Source organism: Thamnophis elegans, chromosome 1 (genome assembly GCF_009769535.1).
Source record: "Thamnophis elegans isolate rThaEle1 chromosome 1, rThaEle1.pri, whole genome shotgun sequence".
In the NCBI taxonomy this organism is placed as follows: domain Eukaryota; kingdom Metazoa; phylum Chordata; class Lepidosauria; order Squamata; family Colubridae; genus Thamnophis; species Thamnophis elegans.
In genome coordinates this window covers 113,792,585-113,819,280 of record NC_045541.1, presented here as the reverse complement: position 1 = coordinate 113,819,280, position 26,696 = coordinate 113,792,585, and the positions used below count along the sequence as shown (strand labels likewise).

At 36.4% G+C, this 26,696-nt stretch overlaps 1 protein-coding gene across 1 annotated transcript in view; it reads right to left on the bottom strand.

The window, feature by feature from the left end:
- Positions 1-26,696, bottom strand: part of PCNX1 (pecanex 1) — a 100,779-nt gene that overhangs the window by 23,831 nt on the left and 50,252 nt on the right. The window contains 18 exon segments of the mRNA XM_032213323.1: positions 321-333; positions 673-850; positions 2,651-2,792; positions 3,667-3,784; positions 3,786-3,818; positions 4,059-4,123; positions 4,810-4,903; positions 8,255-8,360; positions 9,879-9,988; positions 12,683-12,774; positions 16,031-16,141; positions 16,630-16,801; positions 17,607-17,639; positions 18,810-18,850; positions 18,853-18,962; positions 19,421-19,638; positions 20,047-20,104; positions 20,506-20,596. Of these exon segments, the coding sequence (XP_032069214.1) occupies positions 321-333; positions 673-850; positions 2,651-2,792; positions 3,667-3,784; positions 3,786-3,818; positions 4,059-4,123; positions 4,810-4,903; positions 8,255-8,360; positions 9,879-9,988; positions 12,683-12,774; positions 16,031-16,141; positions 16,630-16,801; positions 17,607-17,639; positions 18,810-18,850; positions 18,853-18,962; positions 19,421-19,638; positions 20,047-20,104; positions 20,506-20,596 (1,785 nt within the window).

Genomic DNA, 26,696 nt, shown 5'->3' with positions numbered 1-26,696 from the left:
TCTGGGATATTTTTTTCTCAAATTCTTAGTTTTTGTCTATACCCTAAGATATCCTGTTAAATCTCCAATCAAAATTTGTCCAATTATCCAATTTTACTTTATGTCTAATATGTACAATTTTACTTAGCTTTCTGAGATTTGTCAACATTGACCAAAATACCTTTATGCTTGGTACCATAACAATTCTTATTTATCCATTACTTATTAACTCCTGTACAGAAACCTATATGGTCTACTCAGCTAGTAACAAGGCATACATCATACAAAACCACACAGGAAACAATAAAATAATACTTGAAGAAGATACACGTTGTGCTTACATGACATGCTCACCTATAAACAGTAGTTTCAGCTTAGTAGTTTGTATGAATGCAGCCATTATATTTTAGGAATCAAAATTTATGGCTTCGTACATTGCTCAAATCAGCCAACTCTAGTTTATTCAGTGAACCATGGCTAAATAAATAGGAGTTTAATATATATGAACTAGATCTGTGTTATAAAGGCCTGCTTGATCTTTATAAGAGTTCATTGAGCAAGAAGACAGCTCTGCTACACAAAAAGCCTTTCCGCCCTTTGCACTGGCAGATGTTGAGATGTTCACACTAAACCAGTTTCTGCCAGTTGCTTGTAACAATATGGAATAGAAGATGATGCTGTATTTGACTTTACCTTGCTGAAGAGTATGGACATGAAGAACAAGTCTAGCAGCATGGTCTCAGAGAATCGATTGTAATCAAACGTAAAGAAAAGCACTGTAAAAATGATAGTGACATACTGGTAGGTTGGATTGCTAAAAGATGAGCGCAGCAACTTCATACCAGCTATAGTAATCATTAAAGCACCAAGTCTGCAATGGAAAAATAGAATTTCAGATGAAATCTGAAGCCAAGGAATTCCCTTAGTTTTCCCTTTAGAAATTCCCATTAGTTTCTTCTTGCCTCACTCCCCTCTGCTTGATTAATTTGTTGATTATTCTCAGTGAACTTATTTTCTAAAATTCCTTTTTATTAGATTCGTAACTCGCAGGATCTTGTTTGGGTCTCAGCATACCATATTTTTTCGGAGTATAAGATGCGCCAAGATTTGAAGAGGCAATTTTTTTAAAAGTAGATATATGGATAAAGGGATAGAGAGGGAAGAGAGAGAGAGAGAAATACAGTAGGTATGTAGGCAGAGAGAGTGCAGGTAGGTAGAGGGATGGATAGATAGATAGATAGATAGATAGATAGATAGATAGATAGATGGATGGATGGATGGATGGCTGGATGGATGGATGGATGGATGGATGGATGGATGGATGGATGGATAGATAGATAGATAGATAGATAGATAGATAGATAGATAGATAGATAGATAGATAGACAGACAGACAGACAGACAGACAGATAAATAAATAAATACATACAATAGATAGGTAGGGAGAGACAGAGTAGTTAGGTAGGTAGGTAGGTGGATAAAGGGATAGAGAGAAATAGAGAGAGATAGAGAAATACAGTAGGTAGGTAGGGAGGAGAGAGAGTGTGTGTGTGTAGGTAGGTAGGAAGGTAGAGGGATTGAGAGAGAGAAATAGAGAGAGAGAGAGATACAGTACATAGGTAGGTATTTCTGCTGGCACAGCACTTGATCAATCTAATTCTCTTCAATCAGTTAAAGAACTTTCCAAAAGGGAAAAAAAAGTTTTTGCACTCTGCAAACACCCCAAAAATGGCCCATTTTTCACGAAGATGCGCCCCCTTTTCCCCCCCAAAAAAGGCATGAATAGCCTTGGGTGGGCTTGCAGAGTGCTCCGGGGGGGGGGGGGGACGAGCAAAAAAAGGGCCCTTTTTTTGAAAACGGGTCAATTTTTTTGTCAAAAAAATTCCATGCGGAATTGCTTGTGGAAACGTATAGAGTGCTGCTGGGAGCTGGGGGGGCAAAAAACAGCCCATTTTTGCTAATTTCTGCCCTCCCCAGCCCCCCAGGAGCTCTCGGAAAGCCTCCATTATGGTATGCACAGCCATTTTGGTGAAGGGGCGGGGCTTCGGAAGGCAAAAATACTATATTCGGTGTATAAGACACCCCAGATTTTCAGCCTCTTTGGTGCCTCTGCCAGTGAAAACGGAGCTTGGGAGGGCCACCATCGTAGTCAAAAACAGAGTTCACAAGGGCCGCAGACGGCCCTCTGAGCTCCATTTTTGCTGGCAGAGGGTTTGCAGGAGGGCATTGCAGCCGAAAACGGAGCTTGGGAGCCCATTTTTGCTGCCAGAGCGCTCGGGCCACCACAGGGCCTCCAACATGAATGACATTGAGCTGGCCATGCCCACACCCACCCTGGCCATGCCCCCCCAGCCTCCCCCCCGCGAGATCAAACACAAACCCTAAGGCAGCCCTCAATAAAATAGAGTTTGACACCCCTGCTCTAGAAGAACAATCTATCTGCCATCAACTTTAACTTAAATTTCTATAGGGAGTAGGAGTTTGAACTCAATGGCTTGAATGAGACATTTTTATTCTAAAGTGCATGAGAGAGACACTATAGCATTCCTAGTGCTGAGGATGATGAAAGGTTATACAATGGGAAGTGAAAATAGAACAAAGCTCCCAGACAGACACTTTTTTTTCAAAATACTAATCATAATTAAAACAAAAGTAAAATAAATCTACTTACTCTGTATCTAATCTCTTTGGACTAGCAATAGCCTTTGCACTGCTGCTGAGTTCATTGAGGACTACCAAGGGATAGATTATATTTTTCTCCACAAAAAGAAGCCATATATGAGCTTTCTCAAACCACATAACATGTGCGGCATCTAAGAAGTCAAAGAGCACATTCTGAATCAAGTATTTCTGGAGTATGCATATAATATCAAACTCAACTCTAATACCTCTAACAGAGCATCCCTAAGATAAGCTGAACTGTTTTTCTTTATAGAGGAATAAGGTTTCTATGGCAAAAAGAAAAAACTAGCATGTAGCAATAGCACTTAGACTTAGACTTTACAATGCTTTACAGAGTCAGCATATTTTCCCCCAACAATTTGGGTCCTCATTTTATCGACCTTGGAAGAATGGAAGGCTGAGTCAACCTTGAGCCTGGTGAGATTTGAACTGCCAAATTGCAGGCAACCTGCAGTCAGCAGAAGTATCTTACAGTACTGCACTCTAACCACTGTGCCACTACGGCTAGTGAGACCTCGCCGAAACGTTGCCAAGACAATCTCAATCTTACACGGGAAAGACCCGAATACAACAAGACATGCATATATATGCTGGTCTTGTTGTATTCGGGTCTTCTCCCGTGTAAGATTGAGATTGTCTTGGCAACATATATATGTATTGTGTCATCCCCATATTTGGGTATGCCCAAATATGGAAGGGAGCATATTGCTCCCTTTTTCTGTCTTTGTGTTGGCAACATATATATGTATTGTGTCACAACCCTGGTATGCCCAAATATGGGAGAGAGCATACTGATTCCCTTTTTCTGTCTTTTGGATCACCCTAGAGCCATCCAGGCAGAAAGCCATTTTTTTTAATGTTGCCTTTTATGTTGCCTTTTTTATGTTGCCTTTTTATGTTGCCTTTGTTTATTTATCAGCACAAATGCAACACACACACAATATATATATATTTAGTGATAATGCAACCAATATTTAGTTAATCTATTGCAATTGTGCTACTTACTGCGGACTTCAAATTGATAGTATTCCTTGGTTTTCAGCAATGGATGAGAAAAACAGTGCCATGGGAGCTGTTTTCGGAGCTGAGGCAGCACATAATGGGTCATAAATCCTATTAATCCCCACCAATGCATACAAAACGTAACTTAAAACAGGCTAAAAGAAATTTTAAGAAAAAAAAATCTCAAAATCAGGTAAATATAATAACCATCCCTTTCAGAATTGTGTTACCTTATTTACTTTATTTCATTGTAAATAGCAGCTCTGATTAAAAGCTATCTTCTCCTCTGATTAATCTTATCAACAAACACTTTATGTCACAACATATCAGAAACACATGATGTAGTGCCCTATTGGATCCTAGTGCTTCTCTTGATTAAATGTATATCAGTTTACGGGAATATGGTACCAACTGAAGAAAAATGGCAGTAGAATTCTGTATTTTCCCTTTAAATGCTTTACTTTAAATGCAGAATATTATACTGCATGTTATTATTAGAATTAAATTCTGTTTTTTTTTGTCCAGGATTGGAACACTCCTTCTTCTGTATTTTCTCACCTATCTTTTGAGAAAAATATCGGTGTCCTAAAATGAGCTTCTCTGGATGAATATGATTAAAATCTAGACTCTTCTCCAACTCCTTAACCACTGAATTTGCTGGAAGTTTATCATTTAGTGCCCCCCCCCCCAACCGCTAATATTTGCATTTTATTGCATGTGTATCAGACAAAACAAAAACAAACAAAAATGAGATTCTGGTCTGTTCAGACAGCATAGCTTCAGTACATCATGGTTTTTAGCATTCCAAGTTTCCATATTTACTCATATACCAGAAACATAAGTCTGCTCTGGAAAAAGTTGCACAAGCAGAACATGCAGAAATGAGAGAATTTTCTAACCATAGGCTACCTCATATTCTTCCCATCTTACTTAAATTTCTTAAGATAGTAATAAAGACTAGCTGGAATAAACCCGGTAGCACTTAAAGCAAGAAAAAAACACATGAGGCATACATAGTGTCAATGTGATATGGCTGAACCTAGAAACAAGTTTTCTATGTGGTTAAGCAATCCAAAATATCCAAGAAAGATTTATAAAAGAAATGTGTGTCATGATTTTTTAGTGGGCAGCAGAAATAAATCTTACCTGCAATACTGGTGAAACCTGTGCTGACATGGATTGCAAAATAAAGTACACCAATTACTAGACAAACAACAAGATCAGACTGCAAACGTTCATTCTACAAAGAAAAAAAAGACAATGCATCTGCATGTCAAGAAGGTTCTATAAAATTTCCACATTTTTATTACTCACATGGTTATTTTGAAGACAGTTTTAAAATATACTGTTGCAATTAATATTTATAGAGTCTCAAAACCTACTCCCCACCCACAGTTTGTATTGACATATTTGTGGAATTTTAGTTTAGGTATCAGATGATTTGCCAAGCTATACAGAGATAATTTTTTAAATTGTTGTTAGAACAGAATATCATAAATCTTAGCATAGTCTGAGCAAATCATTTCAACATCTGAATTGTATGTGTGTGTGTGTGTGTATCTTGAGCACAGAGTATTATCATAGCAATAATAATAATAACAACAACAACAGTTCCTAGGTCCTTGGTTAAGACTCGAACTGTTGAGCTACCAACCAGCCCCAAAGGCTGTGAATCTCACCAAAGATTAACATAATAATAATAATAATAATAATAATAATAATAATAATAATAATAATTATTATTATTATTATTATTATTATATTATTATATTATTTCACCTCTTCTCTTCATCATCGCAATGATCCCACTACCAGTAATCTTAAAAAAAATGAAATTTTTTTTTTTTTATCAAAGTCTTAATGTGAATGGTGACACCAAAAGTGAAAAACCAGAAAAGCAGGCCACAGTTGAATTCTGGAAAGAATTGTGGGAAAATGCAAAGGACTACAACAAGGAAGCAAAGTGGATACATGACTTTGAGAAAAGCATTGGCAACAAACAAATGCAAGTATTAGAAATAACAACTGAGATGATCAAAAATCGAGTTAAAAAGGTAAAGAATTGGACATCACCTGGAAAGGACCAATTACATGGTTTCTGGCTCAAATATCTGACCAGTTTACATGCAATATTGGCCAGGCAACTGAATGAAATTTTACAAAAGGGCCAAATTGATGAATGGTTGACAACTGGAAAAACATACTTGATTCAGAAAGATCCAACTAAAGGAACAACACCTGAAAACTATAGACCAATAACATGCTTACCAACAACCTTCAAATTACTCACAGGCATTATTGCAGATAACATGATGGATTATTTGGAAACAAACAACATCTTGCCAGTAGAGCAAAAAGGCAACAAAGAAGGAGCAGGGGCACAAAAGATCAGCTTCTAATTGATAAAATGATATTAGAAAATTGTAAGAACAGAAAAACGAACTTGAATATGGTCTGGATTGATTACAAAAAGGCATTTGACTCACTGCCACATAGTTGGATCATAAAATGCTTAGAAACAACTGGCATTAGCAAAAATATTACATCCTTTACTGAAAAGGCAATGAAACAATGGAGAACTGAGTTGGCAGTAGGGAATGAGATCTACGGAATGGTTAATATCAAGCGAGGAATTTTCCAGGGTGATTCACTTTCACCTCTTCTCTTCATCATCGCAATGATCCCACTATCAGTAATCTTAAAAAAAATGAAATTAGGCTACCAAACAGCCAAAAAAGCTGAAAAAATTTCGCATTTACTATATATGGATGATTTGAAACTCTATGGAAAGTCAGAAATAGAAATCCAATCATTGACAAATACAGTCCGAGTATTCAGCACCGATATTTCAATGCAGTTTGGCATGGAAAAATGCGCCACTGTATCCATAAAAAGGGGCAAAATCACTGCATGTGAGGGAATTGAAATGCCCAATGGCCAACTAATTAAATGCAAAGAAAATGAAGCCTACAAATACTTAGGCATTCTGCAGTTGGATAACATCAAGCATGGAGAAGTAAAAACTATTGTCAGGCGAGAGTACACCAACAGAGTTAGGAAAATTTTGAAATCTAAATTGAATGGTGGAAATACAATCAAGGCCATAAATACCTGGGCAATACCAGTTATAAGATACACAGCTGGCATAGTTAACTGGACACAAGCTGATTTGGACCTTTTGGACCGAAAAAACCAGGAAACTAATGACAATGCACTACAGTTTACATCCACGTGGTGATACTGATAGATTATACCTGCCCCGAAAATCAGGTGGCAGAGGATTATTACAAGTGAAGCAAACAGTTGAAGAAGAAAAACATGCACTGGCTGATTATTTAAAGAAAGTCAAGAACATCTATTAATCGAAGTAAAGAACAAAAATCTACTGAAGGCCCAACAGACAAAACAAGAATACAGAAAAGATGTGATAAAATCAAGAATGGAGAGTTGGCAGAACAAAGCACTGCATGGTCAATTTCTGGAAAAATAAAAGATAAAGTGGACAGGGAACAAACTTGGTTATGGTTAAAAACAGGTACATTAAAGAAAGAAACAGAGTCACTAATCCTGGCTGCGCAAGAACAAGCTATCCGCACAAATGCCATTAAGGCCAAAATCGAAAAATCCTCTGATGATGCCAAATGCAGACTTTGCAAGAAGCTGACGAAACTGTTGATCACATACTCAGCTGCTGTAAAAAAATCGCGCAGACTGATTATAAATTGCGGCACAATTCAGTAGCACAAATGATCCATTGGAATTTGTGCAAAAATTATAATATTAAAACAGCAACAAACTGGTGGGAACATCAGCCTGAAAAAGTCACCGAAAATCAGATGGTCAAGATCTTGTGGGATTTCCGTATACAAACGGACAAAATACTGGCGCATAATACACCAGACATCACACTGGTTGAGAAAAATAAGGTCACAATCATAGACATCGCAATACCAGGTGATAGCAGGATCGCCGAGAAGGAACATGAAAAAATCGCAAAATACCAGGACTTAAAAATTGAAATTCAACGACTATGGCACAAACCAGCAGTGGTAATTCCAGTGGTAATTGGCACACTGGGTGGTATTCCAAAAGCACTGGAATTACATTTAAAACAGTTAAAAATTGACAAAATCACCATCAGTCAAATGCAAAAAGCCGCACTGCTTGGATCTGCACGCATATTACGAAAATACGTTACGACGTCCTAGGCCCCTGGGTGGGGCCCGACTAGTAACCAATGCCAAATCCGGCGAAACAACTGGCCGCTGTGATACAGTTGTATAATAATAATAGTGTCCATGTGAAAAAGTAATTATTTTTTTAGATTAATTGTTTTCATCATGTTTAACTATAACCATTGCAACCCAATGTTCTCCAGAACTAATGATTAGCTTCTCCTATTAATATGTAGATATTCTGGCTCATTCCTCCATGGTGAATACAACATTGAAACACCCATAAATATTAGACTACAACTAAAATGGTGATTATTCCTAAATATTCCAGAAATATATCAACTATTTAGCTCAATATTTAGTCTCATAATAGCAAACATATTAGAATTATTAGTAATTGAACTGTTACAACTTACCACTGAGTTTCTAAGCTTTTCAGGTAAGGGATCTTTGACTTCAGATAATGGATCTTCTGGGTTTTTATCTTCTGAAGTAGGAAAAAGCTTTGATTGCACTAAAGAGCTAAAATAAATACTTGTTTTAAACAAAGTCTTTACAGAAAAGAACTGCATTATTCATTACTGTATTCTAAGTAAATCTAAAGCATCCCTTTCAGTTCAACAGAAAATGAGCATTCCTTTTTTGATAAAACAAATGGTATCTATCAAAAGAGCTCTGTATAGCTCTTTGATATCCCCACTGTCTGGATAGTTTTATAATGCTGTAGATCTTGTGATAAAATATTATAAATTGTTTCTGTATATCCTCTACAGCAAGTTGCCAATCATTCATGGTTTCATTGAAATAGCTGAAATTTGAAAATGTAAATGAATGTTACCATTTAATGATTACACATTTATCTTTTGGATATCATCAGAAATGTTTCAGTTCAATATGTCAAACTATTTGTCAGTAAGTTCAAGTTCTTTGTGTAATTTTTAGCTGACTGTTCTTATGCAAATAATTCCTACAATGCTCTGACCGCGTCTTAAATTTATTTATTTATTTAGAAGATTTATATCACTGCCCATCTTAAGTAACCCTAGGCAGCTCACAACTACAGTAAAACAAAGTTATAAAAGATTGTTTTATGACAGGAAATAATGATAAAAACAGTAAAGCAGTAAACAAAAAATCTGTGCCTTAATCATCTCCTTAGGATACTCCATGGTAGGCTCCAGTTGCCCATATTCCAAACTATCTATATATGCGGTTTTAGGAGCGGGACTCTTTGAACGAGGGGGAGGCATCAAATAGGGACTTAGTCTAGAATCTCTATGTAGGCACAAGAAGGCAAAGCCCAACCCTTCCTTGAATACTACTGAACTTTATCTAGCCTCACCTAGGTACAAACAGTGTGAGAAAATCCCTGTGTAGAGGCTTGAGCAATAAAACAGTTAATTGAACTCTTCAAAAGTGGGTTGTTTGCTTATGCCTGACAATAATACAATCCTATACCAGCACCTTGGTAAAATGGTAAAATGCCAGGTCTTAATTTCTTACAAAAGGCTAGAAGGGTGGGCACCTATCGAATTGCTGAGGAGAGGGTGTTCCAGAAGATAGGGGCAATCACAGAAAAGGCATGCTTCAAATGTCCCACTAGATGACAAGATTTTAGGGAGGGGACCAGGAGCGTGCCTACCCTATCTGATCTAGTGGAATGGGTAGATATTCTTAGGGAGAGGTGATCCTACAAATAACTAGTGCCATACAAGGTGCATTGCAAAAATGCAACTGGGAAGTGACTAAGGCATTAGTGACCACGAGGAAGGCCTTTCAGGCCTTTTACATATACAAATGCTTCAGAATCATCAAAGTTTATGGCAATGATCAGAGTAACCTGGTATTTTTAAGGAAGAAATTTCAATGCAGCAAAGAGCTGCAATTCCAATCCTATATCTATTTACTACTAGTTCCAAGTGAGTTAAGGTAACTTATTCATAGAAGTAGCTTTAGGCTTTTAAAAAATTAATTTTGTTTATATTCCTCAATCTGAGAAGCAAAATTGATGTAATATAGGAACAGGAAGACATCACTTACAAAAGGACAGAAGGATCACTACTTTGTCGGCTGAGATGATAGGAAATTGCCACTAATGTACCACAGAATACTGAAAAAAGCACTGGAATATGTTGACCATCCCAAGAATCCTGTAGATAAACATGTATTCCCTTATCAGAATGATTAAGTCAAATTATAGTGTAAAAGATAATTTTATTTTAAAATTGTTAGAAATTCTGAATTAAAAATAAGTAACATCAATTGCAGAGTGGTAAACCACAAGTTTATTTTTGATTAATACAAAACAAAGTAATGAAATGTAAATGTCTATGGAGAGTCTCAATCATCCAGTCATGGTTGTTCCAAAGGGGCTTTTTCCAAAAAGTAACTGGACTTTGATTTCTTTTTCCTTTGAAAATGTTTTACTTCACATCCTAGAAGCTTCTTCAGTTCTGGTGAAGGGAATGAAAGAAGTTTCTTGAATGGGAAGCAAAATGTTTTCAAAGCAAAAACCAAGAAGTCCAGTTGCCTTTTGGGAAAAGCACCATTGGGATAATGAAATGTAATCACAAAATATTCCAACTCCAGTGTTTTAGGAGTCATAGAATTCCAACTGAGACCTCTGAAACAAGGCACACACTACTCAATATAAAGATCAGAAAGCATATGGAAGCATTATAATTTCCTGGGAAAAATAAATGAGAACTTTGGAAGGAGCAAATCTCTGTATTTAAGTCACATACAGACTATGCTCTTCCAAATTAAAGAAAAATCAGAACAAAGGCAAATGAACGTTTTCAAAAAGGACATGGTCACTCACGAGGAATTATATATACAGGGTGAAAGGATAATAAATGACCACAACTTCTGCTTTTCGGCAATTTATATTCAACAAGCATTTTCTCTAAATCTGGAGACCCATGTAGCCATGTCTATACATCTGCTGTATGACGCTCCTGTTAAAATTGGGATATAAATCTGCTATTTTTGAAAATTTTCCATGTTATAAAAAGAAGAATGAAGCAATATATTTCCATATGGTCTAAATTCTCAAGCTTCAGAATGTAAAATTTAGAATTCTACATTAATTAATTAAATTATTAATCAACGATCAACATTAAGAATTTAGCAGATTAAGGGCTAAATTAATTCTGTATGTAGTCTTTTACTTCTTTTTTGCTAGGATTAATTTATTGTAATAATCACAATATGCCTAGAGAAAAAGATTTTTTTCTCACTATAAATCATTATTGCATTTTTTTTCTTTATAGTGTTTTAGTTCTTTGTATTACAATATTATAATATAATAATACTAGCACACTGAACTTTCCTAAAGTAAGGAATTTATATAAAGAGGTGAGATTTTTGTCTGCACCTTGAAACTATTTCAAATTACCGTATTTATCGGCGTATAACACGCACCGGCGTATAACACGCATCCCCCATTTTAACACAAAAATTTGAGTAAAAATTTTTTTCATTAAAAATAAATGACTTGGAAGCTCGGAACTTAATGTTGGATTAAAATTTATAACATTAGAACATGAATTATAACATTAACTCCTCAACATAAGTGCCTTCCTTCCTTCCCTCCCTCCCATCCCTTTCTTTATGTTTTCTTCATGCTTTCTTTTCTTTTTCCTCTGCTCTTTTTAAATCCCCCCCCCCTTCTTCTCCTCCTCTACATTTAGGTTGGATTAGTTTGTACAACGGTCATCAAACTTCTGAAGTAAAAATAAATAAATAAATAAATCATATTTAAGAAGAAGAAGAAAAAGGAAGACGTTTTTAGTTAAGTCAACGTTTTAATAAAAGTTTCATCTTTTAAGATTTGTCCAACACATCCAATTGTAACCTTAACAGTAAAGAATATCACCCCAGCTGCTAAAGGTTCAACCAGTCTGAGAACCATTGAAAAGACAACAGTGCAAAATCCAAAAGACACAACTTCCTCACCGCCATTGCTTTGGTACCAAATCTTTGAGGAAGGGGCTCCAGAAAGAAGGAGGAGGAGGAGGAGGAGGAGGGGGAGGAGGAGGGAACCAAAGAGAGGCTTTTACCGAGTCTGCGCCCCACAGCCAGGACCGTCCTTGCGCCTCAAGCCGCGTTTCTTCCCCGCAAAGCCCTTCGGGCAACCCGAGAGTTCCTTTTGGTGCCAGAAGGGCTTTGCAGGAAGAAACGCCGCGTTTCTTCCTGCAAAGCCCTTCTGGCGTCAAGCGGAACTCTCGGGTTGCCCGAAGGGCTTTGCAGGAAGAAACGCGGCTGGAGGCGCCAGGACGGTCCTGGCTGTGGGGCGCAGACTCGGTAAAAGCTCTCTTTGGTTCCCTCCTCCTCCCCCTCCTTCCACAGTCTGTGTGACGCTGCCGCCAGGCTGAGAGCTGCCGCTGAAACAAGTTTGGGGAGGTCCTTTGCAGGCAGCCAGTTCTAGCTGCCTGCAAAGGACTTCCCCACGTTTGCTTTGAAAGAAACCTCTGCGCGGGAGTTAGAAACCTCTGCTCGGGGGTTTCTTGCCATGTGCGCGGCCGCGCGGCCGCGCACCTTAGAGGGAACAGTGGACCCGGCGTATAACACGCAGTATCGGCGTATAACACGCAGGCAGGGTTTAAGCTTGCAATTTTAGTTTTAAAACTGCGTGTTATACGCCGATAAATACGGTACTTTTATTGGAAGATCCTGGGTTTCTGTATTGTATGAAAAACAATGATGTTATCTCCATGTATGGTATAAAACAATGAAATCAGATGATAACTGCATTTATCCATTTTACAAAAAAAAAACCAGAATATAACAATTTTAAATCTAACTGTACTGTATAAAAATATAGCACTAATGCTACTACTCACCTTTAGGGCCCCATAACACAATCCATATAATAACGCTACGGCCACAATACTACAAATAAAACTGTAGAGTGCTGCAAGGAGGCTTGTCGTGGCTAGATAATAATATGACAATAAAGAATAATAAAAATGAATAAAAATTATCTTGATGTAAAAATTAAGCATTCATTATTCTGAAGTTTATTTTAGGTATGTCTTTGGTTATAATTTTTTTTAATGAATTTACTTTCAGGAAATGTTTTTTAACACCTTCTTATTTTATCTAATATAAATTATTATTCCTTCTCAAATAATATAGAGGTAGTCCTCGAATTGCAACAGTCCGTTTAGTGACTGTTCAAAGTTACAGCAGCATGAAAACCATTTTTAACACCACTTTTCGCATTCATAACTGTTACAAGCATCCCCATGGTCAAGTAATCAAAATTCAGATGCTTGATAACTGACTCATATTTATGACAGTTGCCATGTCCTGGGATCATGGGATCATCTTTTGCAACCTTTTGACAAGCAAACTCAATGGAAAAGCCAGATTCACTTAACAACCACGTAACTAACGTTAACAACTGCAAAGATTCATTTAATAATTTTGGCAAGATAGATTATAAAATGGGGCAAACCTCACTTAACAAATGTCTCACTTAGCAACAGAAATGTTGGGCTGAACTGTGGTTGTAAGTTGAGGACTATCTGTATTCTTAATAGAAGTACTATAATTAGAAGAGATTTCTGGAATTCTGGAGAATTCATCAGATCATGTATAACATTATTCTGGTGCATGAAAAGTTCCTATCCATTTTTTTGTTTGTTAACAAATTTTGAGATATTGCTCTCAAATTAATCAATTGCTTGGTTAATGCTGGGACAATGAAGAGCAGACATAATGCCAAAAAAGAATTAGGTTGCTGCAGTGGTTAAGGCACAAGTTAGAAACCATAACACTGTGAGTTCTAACCCTGTCTTAGACACAAAGCCAGCAGTGTGACTTTAGGACAGTCACTCTCTTTTAACCCCAGGAAGGCAGCAATGGCAAACCATTTCCAAATATCTTGCAAAGAAAAGTACAGGGACTGGCAATGCCTAAGGTCAAAAGTGACTTGAAAGTGTGTATGTGCCTGCATGTGTGCAGGTACACATATACCGTATATACTCGAGTATAGGCCGACCCGAATATAAGCCGAGGCACCTAATTTTACCACAAAAAACTGGAAAAGTTATTGACTCGAGTATAAGCCTAGGGTGGGAAATGCAGCAGCTACCGGTAAATTTCAAAAATAAAAATAGATACCAATAATGTTTTTGAATATTTATTTCAAAGAAAAACAGTAAACTAGCGGTGTATTCAATGAAATACTTCACTCACCTCATGATGCTGATGTCCCGCTGTGATGCTGATGTCCCGTGCAGCCGCGGGAGCGATGTCCCGCCTCCTATGACACACGGCACAGTGATTCCTATCATTGGATCACTGTACCAGAGGAGGTGGGACATCGCTATGTGGCTGCTTGCCATAACAAGGAGGAGGTGGGACATCGTTGCAGAGCGGCAGGAGGGGGAGGAAGGGGAATCGTAAGACAGCCCTGCATTACATTAGAACGTGAGGAGGGGGGATGGTGCGGTGCGCGCTGCGCGGCAAACTGACACAGAGGGAGGGGAAACTCACAGGGGCACTGGGCCATTCACGAGCGTCACCCAGCGGCATGGCCCCGCCCCTTTTTCTCCTCCATTTCGGGCAAATTTTTCACTGACTCGAGTATAAGCCGAGGCGGCTTTTTTCAGCCCAAAAAGTGGGCTGAAAAACTAGGCTTATACTCGAGTATATACAGTACACAATACCAAAGTTTGGCATAGAACAGCAAAATTCAAGTGAACCCTGACTTATGCATTTCATCCTTAACTTTCCTAACTTGTAGCAGACCACAGTCTACTTTTCTATTACAATTGATATGTTATGGTTTTCCTTTTTGCCCCGCCCCCCCCAAGCTGAGTACTGTAGGGGAAAAAAAACTATGAATAAAACCAATGAACTACTACATTACACTGAAATATGGTTAACATTATGCTTGTTTATATAAATCAGTACATAACTATTTGATTATTAATCATTGCCTTGTAGGAATACTTAGCCAGATACAGGTAGTTCTGATTTACAACCATTTGTTCAGCAACCATTTGAAGTTACAAACATGCCAAAAACAGTGAAAAGCAGTTTTTTTCCCAATGGGAAAGGGACAAGGCATGGCTCAGGAAGCCACAGGTAGGAATAGTTTCCTGGAAAGGCTGCTTGCAAAGGGGCCTATTTGTGCCAGAATGCTCTTGCTGGCTTTGCACAAAAGAATATTTATAAGAATACATATTGCCTCTTTTCACTAAGCTGGTTCCTGGAGAAGTAACTTGCAAACACTATATGCTTTTCCTGGAGTGCTTTTGCCAATGGGGCTTCTTGGTGCAAAAGGACAGGACAGGCACATTTCATTAGCAGCAGCAGCAGTAGCAAGAAGACCAAAAAAGGTAAGCTGGGTATCAGGGGTCTCAGAATTCACAAATATAGGCAGGTGGGAGGGGGAGCTGCTTACTTTTCTAAGGTTTGGTGGTGGGAAGGACAAAGTTTAGAATGATTCAGATTGGGGTGGGTGCTCAGCTAACAACTGCTAAAATATACTTAACGACAGTGGTGGGTTTCAAAAAATTTCGAACCTACTCTGTGGGTGTGGCCTCCTTTGTGGGAGTGGTTTGCCGGCCATGTGACCTGGTGGGAGTGGCTTGCCGGCCATGTGTTCTCTCTCTCTCTCTCTCTCTCTCTCTCCTTCTTTTTGTCTCTCTGTCCCTTTTTCATTTTTTTCTTTCATCTCTCTCTCACTTTTTCTTTTTTTTCTTTTTTTCTTTCTTTCTTCCTTCCTTTCTCTTTCTCTTTCTGTGTGAGTGTGTGTGTGTGTGTGTGTCTGTGTGTCTGTGTGTCTGTGTGTGTCTGTGTGTGGTGGGTTTCAAACATTTTTGGAACCTCTTCTGTAGGTGTGGCCTGCTTTCTGGTGGAACCTAACCGGTTCGGTAGATTTGACGAACCGGTTCTACCGAACTGGTGTGAACTGGTAGGAACCCACCTCTGCTTAACAATGATAAGGGGAATTGCCAGGATTGCCGCACTAATCTCACTTTATGAGCATATTGGTTAGCGATGGAAATTCCATTTCCAATTGTGGTTGTAAGTCAAAGACAACCTATAATCTGAAAAGGCTAAAATGATGACACACTGAAAACTGAGAGTTTGCATAAACACTCAAATTATTTTTAGAAACCCACTGAAAAGTTTTTTACTGATTATATTTCATATAATAAAATGGTTTTACTCACCGTTGCCACCAAAGACATGAATATCTAATTGTTCACAGAGGTACATCACAAATGTGTTCACCTGAGGCAGCAGACCAATGAAGAATACTATAGGGAAGCATAGTATAAACACTATAGGAGACAAAAACAATAAAAAGCAGTAAGTACATAAAGAATTGCTAACTGATTTTCCACATTTGTACCACATTATAAAGCTACTTTTCCAACACTGTCAAACTGTGAACAGTCACTAAACAAGATAGCCACTTAACAAAGACTATCTATACTGTTCTTTCCCTATGTCTTGATTATATTTTCTAGCATCTAAATCCTGTATATTCACTTAAACTCTTTGTACTGGGACCTCCTTGAAACTGGTGTAACACTTCATCTTATTTAAAGAGAAAGACAGAGAGGGAGAGACTAAAAAAGAATAATTAGCTTCAACAGAGCAAAGATGACACAGTAAGCAATCAGAACGTACATCAGGGATGGGAGAACCTAGCAACCTCTAGACATTGCTACTTGGGATGGCTACAATTTTGGTTCAACAGCATCTGGAAGGCTACAGGTTTACCAGCCCTTACTTAAATGCACCAAATAGGAAAAAAATCACTCACCCATTATCAAGTCCCTTGCTGAAAGCAGCAATATTGGATTCGTGAAAGCCATTCCATATAGTTGGAACCGTGCAGTAAAAGTGCTCTTGCTGCCATAATCCAATAGCCAAATGAGACTGCAGCATATACAGAAGTAAACAGGCCTGCTGTAGGCGATGATTCGGTTATGACCCTGGAATACAAGTTTGAGTACTGCAACTTAAGTTGTAAATCATAACTACGCCTTTCTTTAAAAATCAGTTCTGAAATTTCATTTCGCATGCTAGTTCCACTGAAGACAGAATTTATATGCCTTTTTCTAGGTGAAGGAATAGGTTCCTCCCCCCACCATTCCAAAAGACATTGCACACTATTATTTTAATTCTGTATCAATTACATCAGCTTCATACTCCAAGTAACAAAGATTCAAGTAGCATTGATTTTCAGTTCTAAACAACAGCTTATTTTCTGCTATCATTAGATTAATATTTTTTTTGCAGCTTCTACTAAAGTAATAGAAATTGCCTTAACTCTTTTGTGACTTTATTGAATTCCTATCAGGCACTGTTAAAATAAATATTGCTGCGTATGTGTATTGTTTTTCTAGTTTCTGTAGTTAACACTCCAAAAACTTTCTATTTAGAACAGGGGTGTCAAACTGGCAGCCCACAGGTCGAATGCATCACAGGCCACATCCACTGCGGTTCCGCAAAGGCAAAAAAGTCATGATAAGTCACCTAACATCACGTGATATGATTGAGTTTCACACCCGTGATTTAGAAAATCACCTTCTTTTTTAGTCGATTTAATTAGTACATTTTGAACTGTATACTGGCCATTTGTAGGCGTATCATATACTGTATAGATTTTTTAAAAAAAACCTTCAATGTTTTTAAAGTACAATTTCTTCTTAATGGCAATATTTTTTGAAACAACGGCAATAGATGCAGCAATTTTTGATTTATTACACTACATAAAGACCAGATGGGAAAACTTACATGTCGAGGTGATGAAGAATCTGGCTGAACACTCTGAAAAAGTGCAAAGATAGCAGGAAAATGTTATTGTTGCTTTGGTATCTCCTAAAATAATAATCTGAACAAATGGTATTTAAAATGACTTCCCTGGACAGATAAAACTATCAGGAGAGCATTTTCCAACTATGAAAAAATATTTCTCAACTATTATCCAGAGCAAACAGGAATTAAAAAGTCTATCATAGTTTGGATATGTCTAATTGCAACAGAAAATAAATACAACTCTTAAAACAATTTTTGGTGGGGAAGATGACCATTTAGTGGTCTCTCAAGGGAGACGATGTAGCTTGTTTTCCCCTGTTTTTTTCCACATCGAAGGAGGAGACCAGGAAAATCTTAGACATTCTGTATGGACGTACAGTCAATTTCTGTAAAATATCATAATGTGACATGAAGAATTCAGAAATATACAAAAAAGTGTAATCAACAATAGGAAGAACACACTGTTTTTCTGTGTGAGTTGCCATAGAAAGGAAAACTGTGTTGCTTCCTAGGGGGGGGAAACCAAATTCACAGTCATGCAGTAGCCTCATTTGGGACAATTCAAATATCTCAAATTGTGAGTGGGCTTTTGAATTATTTAGAAAACTTCTGGATATTTCTTTTTAAAATATTACCCAATGTGGTTTTTAACAATTTGTAAGATTGAAATTTCTATGAATCTCACTTAAAAAAAATTACAGAATGAATAATATTCCCAAGTATTAATAATTGCCTGTCTCACAAGATACTACATCCACATACATTAATATTTCCTGTGACACCTCAAAAAGAGGATTAGTGGCTTCTTAATCACGATTATAAGAACAAGCCAGAATCACATCAAATCTAATAAAATATATTTTGAAATCCACACTTGTTCTACAAACCATAGTTTATGCAAACTCCTCAGCTATGGCTGGTTTACACTTAAAAGGCAAAATTAATTTATTTCAATCTCCTTCTCTGGCATATTTTTAAAAAAAGGAACTGAGAGGAATATGAAAGATTTGTTGGCATTTGGGAATAATTATTCTGCTCTCCCCTTCAAGGTGCTCTTTTAATATCTTTATTTAAAAATAAACTATAAAACAGGGGCATCTTTTGAAAATACTGTATATTAACTCACACAGTAAGACAACTTTAATCATTTAAAACCACGCAACCGTGAGGATAAAACATTACCTTCAGCAAAGAGTACTGGCAGCTGGCAATCACCAAACAAATTGGAAGACCCATATGTCCTTGAAGAAGCCTTCTATAAGGAGTACAGAACCTAGGAAAGCCACCTGGATAGCTAGAATGACAGCTAGTACATTTTCCAAGATCTCACGATTCCTATGACAAAGAGATGTATATATTAGCAAAATGCTACAACAGGAACAAAGAATGCAAGAAAGCAGAACACATCAAATAACTATTATTATGCATATTTAAAAGACACATCTGTTATTTTTGGTTTTGAAATACAGTTTAGTTATAATCAGCCATATTTTCCCTTGAATTCAAGTGAACAATCTGTTCTATTAAATATATCCAATTTAATCAAATCATCTGGCAGTCCAAATCTTAACAAGAAGAGACCACCACTTCCTCTTTGTTTTCTAGGTTTTTTTTTTCTAATTAACAGTAAATATTTTGTTATTATGATCTTGCTCATTTCTCAGTAAACTATTATTTGGGTAATTGTACTCCTTAATGCTTTGATACTTCTAGAATCTTTAGATTTCTTTCCAAGTAGACTAATAACCTAAACATATTCTATGTTAGAACAGTATAAAGCATACAGGACTTACCTGTCAAACAAAGCCAAAAGAGTCAATCTATCAAAATTGATACCAATCCAGACTTTGGGTAAGATCCAAAAGCGATAATAGTGTTTCACTTTTTGTGATGGCTCCTCTTGTGGTTGTAAATGGTCCTGCAGATCAGGACTTAGGTCCATGTCTTGATGCTCCAGAAGATCGGTATCTATGGTCAACAGTCTGTTCAGTCTGATCTGAGGGAGGGAAAGCTACAATAACGTTAATAAGATTTTGCTTTCATATTTACCTTCTTCAGTCATATTTTGAAAGAACATAAATGTTAGGGGAGAGATCCTGCTAGATGATGACGACTTGATTACCTGCCATCTTTATAAGACTCTATAAGCACTGGGTAGAGAGCTATCTCTGGAAGAGTTATTTGAATGACAACTGCTTATGACCATTTACTTAAAAACACTATGGGTATGCCACAGGATATCTGGACTGGCTAATTGTCTCCAACAAGAAATACAGATCTTTCCCAAAGTTAAATAAAATAGCAGAACATCTGAACCATAAATTTCAGGTGGTTAGCCTGAATTTAATTGGAGCAGCTAAGTTTAGAATATAAAATTATATATAATTTACAATGAATAGTAACAAATGCAAAAACTTACTAAATCATGTGGGTAAAAACGAACTGAGGTAGAACTTGATACATGAGAATCCGTATCACTGAAACAAGAAGACAAGTTTAGTTGGATGCTTTAGTCTGATTTCTAATTCAATTCAGTTTTCTGTTTTCGAAAAGAGAACATTACCCCAATATCCTCTTACAGACTAGCATACACATTATATTGAAGCTAATATTTGATTTTGGCAGAATATCTATTTGAGCCATAGGCCAGGATTTTCTCTTTCTTTATGATGCATGCACACATATAACAATAATATTGGTGTGTAGTTCCCAATTATTATTCAATCATAACTATTAGATTCAATACATAACCTCTGATATTATACAATATAAATCAAAAACATTTGCTGTTAGTATCAAAATGCAATCCTACAAATATTATCCATTTATAAATTGGTATTACTGCAAAAAACAAGAGCAATTACTTTCAAAAACACACCAGATGTTAGATGTTCTTCTTGCAGCTGGCTCAAAATTCACAAGCGACATATCGCAGCCCCCCGTCTCATAGAGTGTGGAACTGAACTTACCTATTGAAGAGAAAGTCAAGATAGATTAAATATTATGAAATCTTTGAACATTGTAGCAACAATCATATTGTTATTTACAAACATACACATTTAAAAATCATGAATAGGGCAATATTTTTATTAGATAAATCCCTCAAAAGATATTATAATCAGGATTAGTGATTAAAACACATGGGCACTTATGAAACTCGCTAATTTATATACCCATTTTTCATCATCCTTGTATGGCATAGTTTGTTAACACAAACATTAAAAACACAACATCAAGACAATTAAAATAATGGAATTTTTTGTTTACAAATTTCACCTTATTCGGCTTACCAATTCCTACGTGAATTCCTTTCCTGTAGGAGACAGCTCATAAATTGGACTTATGTATTTGCAGAAAAATAATTAAATAATTAAACAAACAAGAGAGGGAAAAGAATTTCTCTTGTATAATATTTGAATGTGAGACCATTCAGTGAAATTAATTGACAATATGCTTAAAACAGACATAAGGAAGTGCTTGCTTCTTTGCATTAGTGTATGTAATTTGCTGTCATGATAACTCTATTACTTGATGAAAACATGGGAAACCTGCTTCCATTAAAACTATATATTAGCAACCCATGATTATTAGCTACTGATAGAAACAATTACTAAATGGTTTCTAACTCAGATATCCCTAATAAAGGAATAAAGGAAAGAAAAATGCTTGATTCTAAGTTCCTACCTACTGTAAATAAAATGGACTAAATCTTTGTATGCTAACGCTGTATCTATGTGTGTGTGTGCATGTGCATGTGTGTGTGCATAGTATGAAAATATCACACACTGGAAATTTTAAATTATTATTTGCCATAGAGAAAATGCAAAGTGTACACCTTTTTGATGCATGCAATTCTGGGAGTTGCAATGTTCTCAAATGATCCCCAATGTTGATGAGGGCAAAGTTTTTCAACTCTGTCTTTTTTTTTTTTTTTTTTGCAATTTGAGGATTTTGTGGGATTTTAAAGCGTGAATTGTAAAGGCCCAAGATCACTGCATCACTTAAAAATCTGATTAAAACTAGTGAAAAATCACATTTTTGTGATTGTTTTTTATGGGACACAATACATTTCTGCATTTAGCCATTAAGATCTAACTAAATCCCTCAAAAGACCTTGTGTCATATTCATTCTGGTGATTTTCTTGTTTCAGTTATTCTTCTGTCTGCTGAACCAAATCAAATCCATTAAACCACAGATTTAAAGAATTAGCAGTGCTTGCTTTTTATCAGCAGAGGGAGATAAAACTCTGTAGCTCTATAGAGTCGAATTCTACAGTTACTAAATTGTTACTAAACAATGATAGAATGAAATTTTAAAAATAATAAAATAGAAAAATGTAGAACAAAAAACCTCCACTTTTCAAGTATAGCCACTGACATGCTGTACAGAGTTCATGGCAACTTTTGAGCAAATAGACCAGTGGTTCACAACCTTCCCAATGCCGTGACCCTTTAATACAGTTCCTCATGTTGTGGTGATCCCCAACCATAGAGGAGCGGTATCTCGGTTCCCAAGACCATCGAAAATATATGTTTTCCAATGGTATTAGGCGACCCCTGTAAAAGGGTCATTAGACCCCCAAAGGGGTCGCGACCCACAGGTTGAGAACCACTGAAATAGACACTCTACATTTTTTTATATAATATGCATATGATTCCTTTGAAAGTGCACATTTCATTGTTTGAAATAGGAAATTGTAGGAGTCATAGTCTCCATTAAAACTCTTTTCAGAAGAAATCCAGGGGTCACCATAGTTTGATTTCAATACGGAACAATTACATACAAACATGCATGGCTATCATGTTCTTCCTGTTCAAGAAATGCAAAATTCACAAAAATAATACATCATAAGTCAAAAAATTAAAGATGTGAGATTAAAAATAGTAGTAGTATAAAATTACTTCACAAACATAACATTGCCTATATTTCTCCATACCTTTCTAGCTTTGGAAAACACATTCATCTTCTACTGCATCCTTACATAGATTCATATATTGCTTTCAGTTCTTTAAACTTCTCATCTCTTTCTCAGAATCTCATCAATTCTATCCAACCATGCTTATTCCTCTCAACTAATTCATTCTTCCTTCACATATTTATTTTGAATTCATTTAGCCTATATAAGCACATTAATTCAACTTATTTCTTTCATGCTGATCATGGCATGTTATACTTTATAATCCAATGTAGACCTTCACTTCATTGAATATATTCCTAAATTCTAAATCCATAATATCAAGCCATTTTTATTACACTCTTAATTGTTTTTCTCATTTTCCATGGACACATAATGCACTTCTTTCTTTTATTTGTTGATTAATACTTTTTAATAAAGTAGATATCTTGGTTATATTCCAAGTTGTAGATGACTCCTGTAATCTTAAATCTATCATAAATTTGCTTAGTAAGAAAAAAAAATGTAGATGTGGTTACCAGCTTTAATTGCAAACATACCATGAGCATCATCTTATGTTAATAGTAAGGACAGGATTTTTTTTAGTTCATCTTTGTCAAACTGCTATAAGTGCTGTTGAAGTTCAGTTTTACCCTAAGAAAGTTGATGGTATTTCAGTATATGCAAGATAGTTTCTAAATTAGACATTGCAAGCTAATATGCTATTGCAAGCATTCCACCAGCTAGAAAGTACATGCAGTCTATCAACATAATTCAGAATGTTATAACAACTGTATTAAGTGAATAAAAAATAGAAAAATAATAATTTATAAAACTGACTTTATATCAGCTTTCCAACTAGTTCCTAGTTTAGCCCATACCAATTACACAGGATTATCATTTGTAGATACAAATCCTTTTTGCCTCGTTGCTTACATTGACAAAAAAAACAAATTAAGATTACCAGCTGCAAAATTCTGTGAAAGATTTTTAAAAATAAAATCAAACTCAGGCCCTCAAATGTTTTATTGTCTGTCTGTCTATCACAGCTATCTTCCATACTTCTAAATCTCCCATCTCCCTCAAAGAAGGGCTCTGATCTTTTGGTCTCGCAAGCCAGTAATTTATTCATATTGATAAGGATGGCAAACATATTGGCTTTGTTTTGAGAAGAGTACTAGCTGAGCAATTACAATACAATACTTACTCAAAACTTCCCCAATTAAGGGCAATTTATACAACACAATTTCACAGAATTAATTCACTTATCCCTCCCTAGATTCCAAACACTGACAGGAGGAATTTGTAGATATGACTATGGATCTGATGCTGAACAATACAGCCTGTTCATGATATCTTTAATCTTTGTTCATGAGCTAGGACATAATCTCAGAATGAGCCAATGCAATATTGTGCATTTAAGTTATGGCAAAGCTATATTAAATTTCAAAACTTGTAGCAGTAAAACATCATCCAATTTGGGAGTGTAACACAGATAATCCTAAACTTAGAATCCCTCCGACTCCAAAGCTCCATATGATCTCCCACTAATGGTTTTATTTAGATATAAGTAGCACAGATGAAGAAATGGTATTCTGTGGAACACCATGCATGGGTGAATGACTTACCCACGTCATATAGCACCATTAAAAAAAAATCTAAATTTAATTTTATTCTCCAAAGCAGAGAGAAAAAATAGAAATATGTGTTGCTGCTACATTTTGGATATCTAAACACTTGAAAACAAACACCTGGTACCTGGCTGACAATATACTTGATGACTTTTTAGCACTTCCCTACAAACAGTGAGATATGTCACACCTATAGTCACAATAAAAGTAATGTAAAGGTATATGAATGAATTTAATAGTGGAAACCAGATTTCTCTCTCAATAGTGCATAGATTTATTTTTTATTTGCTTTCTTTAAAATATGTATATAATCATATGACAAATTAAATATACCCCATGTAAAAAACAATCTTTTTTTTAATATATGTGGACAAAACAATTGTTTGTATTCATCCAAACAATATATAAAGACAAGGATGGTATTACTCAACACTGACTTTGCAATCATTTATTCAACAAAAAGAAATAACAGATATACCATTTCCTTCTGTGGAAACGATAAGTAGAAGTACAAGTAGAAGTACCCTTTGCTCTAATGCAAATAGTTCTTGCTTAACAACCAGAGCTAAGTTATGATGGCCCCCAAATTGTTACTTTTGACCCATCCTTTAAGTTATAATTGCTGCACAGAAAAATGTTTTTTGGCGAAAAACAACAACACCCATTTGGGAGAATGGGTTCACTTAACAGCCACATAACTCACTTAACAACCATATGATTTGCTTAACAAGTGCAGTCAACTGCAATAGAAATGGTTGTCCCATGTCAGGTCACATGGTCATCTGCTTAACAACTGCAAAAAAGTTTGATCAAAATTCCAAGACAACGCGGCTTATCTGTAGTTGATATTGCCTCCTTTGGCAGAAACAACCTCAAATTGCTATTTCTTATAACTGCCTCACAGTGTCTGCCATCCACTGCAATTTATTCCCACTCTTCCATGAAGATATTTTTTCACCTGTGTGATGTTTGAAGGGTTTCAGCCCATTTCAAATTATCCCACAATGACTTGATGGGATTTGCAGTAGATACAGACTTTGACTTGGTCATTCCAGGTTCCTCCATTTCTTACTTTTTTCTCCAAGCCATTTCTTGAATAATTATTGCAATGTTTAGGGTCGTTAGTCATTGGGTCACTATTTCAGATATATTTACCTTACCTAAACAGAGAAACATAACAGACCCTATCGGAAGCTTTTGACCGCCTGATGGGAAGACCAGGGACCAATCAAGATTGGCGAATTGACAAAGCTTACCGCGTTAACTCCTGGCTGGCAAAGCAGAAGCAGCTTCCTCGAGACATCGTTATATATTTTACTACAAGAGAGTTTAGAAATATGGTACTGCAAGCATCTTATAACACTAAGCTTCAAATTGGCGGTCAAGACCTGGCTGTTTTGAAAGAGATACCACCTCAAATGTTAAGAGCCAGGAGAGACTACGCTTTTTTGGTCGAAGAACTCAGAAATCGTCAGATACAGTATAGATGGGATGCACCATTTGGCATCATATTTACATTTGATAAGCAAAGATACCGCCTCAACGCTGTATGGAAAGCCCGAGATTTTTATTATAATATATTGAAGGCCGGACACCCTGCACCATCTGGACCTAGAGAAAGACCACAAGAAGGACAGGATAGACAGCAAACTACACAACCACCAGACAAGATGGAGCATCTCTCTTCTCTAGAAGTGCAAGGTGCTATGGAACCAAGACCTAGCCGCATGACTACTAGACGTATGGAGAAACAAGCTAAAAAGCAACAGCATCAACAATCATCGGCCATCGATCAAGGATCTACAACAACAAATCTGGAAGCAATGGGAGGAGCTAGACCTAAGGTTAAACAGGCCGTGCAGGAAGCTCTAAAAATGCTTCAACCAACCAAAGATGACAACTAAGATTTTAACATGGAATGTTAACGGACTGAACTCTCCACAGAAGAGGAAGAAAATATTTCATTATCTCAAACAGTTTAAGAACGATGTAATTTGTTTGCAAGAAACTCATATCAAGTCAACTGATCAAAAATATTTGATCAACTCAAAACTTGGTCAACATTTTGTAGCTTCTGCTATGGAAAAGAAGAATGGTATAGTTGTATACTTAAGAAAAGACATGAAAGCTGAATTAATAGAAGCAGATCCCTTCGGAAGATATATTGCTTTAGACTTAATCTTAGAAGGGAAAAAGACATTACTTTTGGGAATTTATGCTCCCAATCAACAGCAAGATAGATTCTATAGAAATCTTCATGCTAAATTAGTACAATGGGACTATAGTTCCTGTATACTATTGGGTGACTGGAATGGAGTGATAGACACTAAGAAAGATAAGAAGATTTCCCGCCTAAATACCAAGATGCGAGCAAAGTTACCCAAATCTTTCTTTGACATTATGGATGATTTTGAATTGAGAGATATTTGGCGAGAAAGAAATGCAGAGGAATGTGACTTCACTTTCTTCTCGGACAGGCATCAATCCCTCTCAAGGATTGATTTTATTCTAACCACTAATGATTTGCTTTCTAGGGTCAAGAA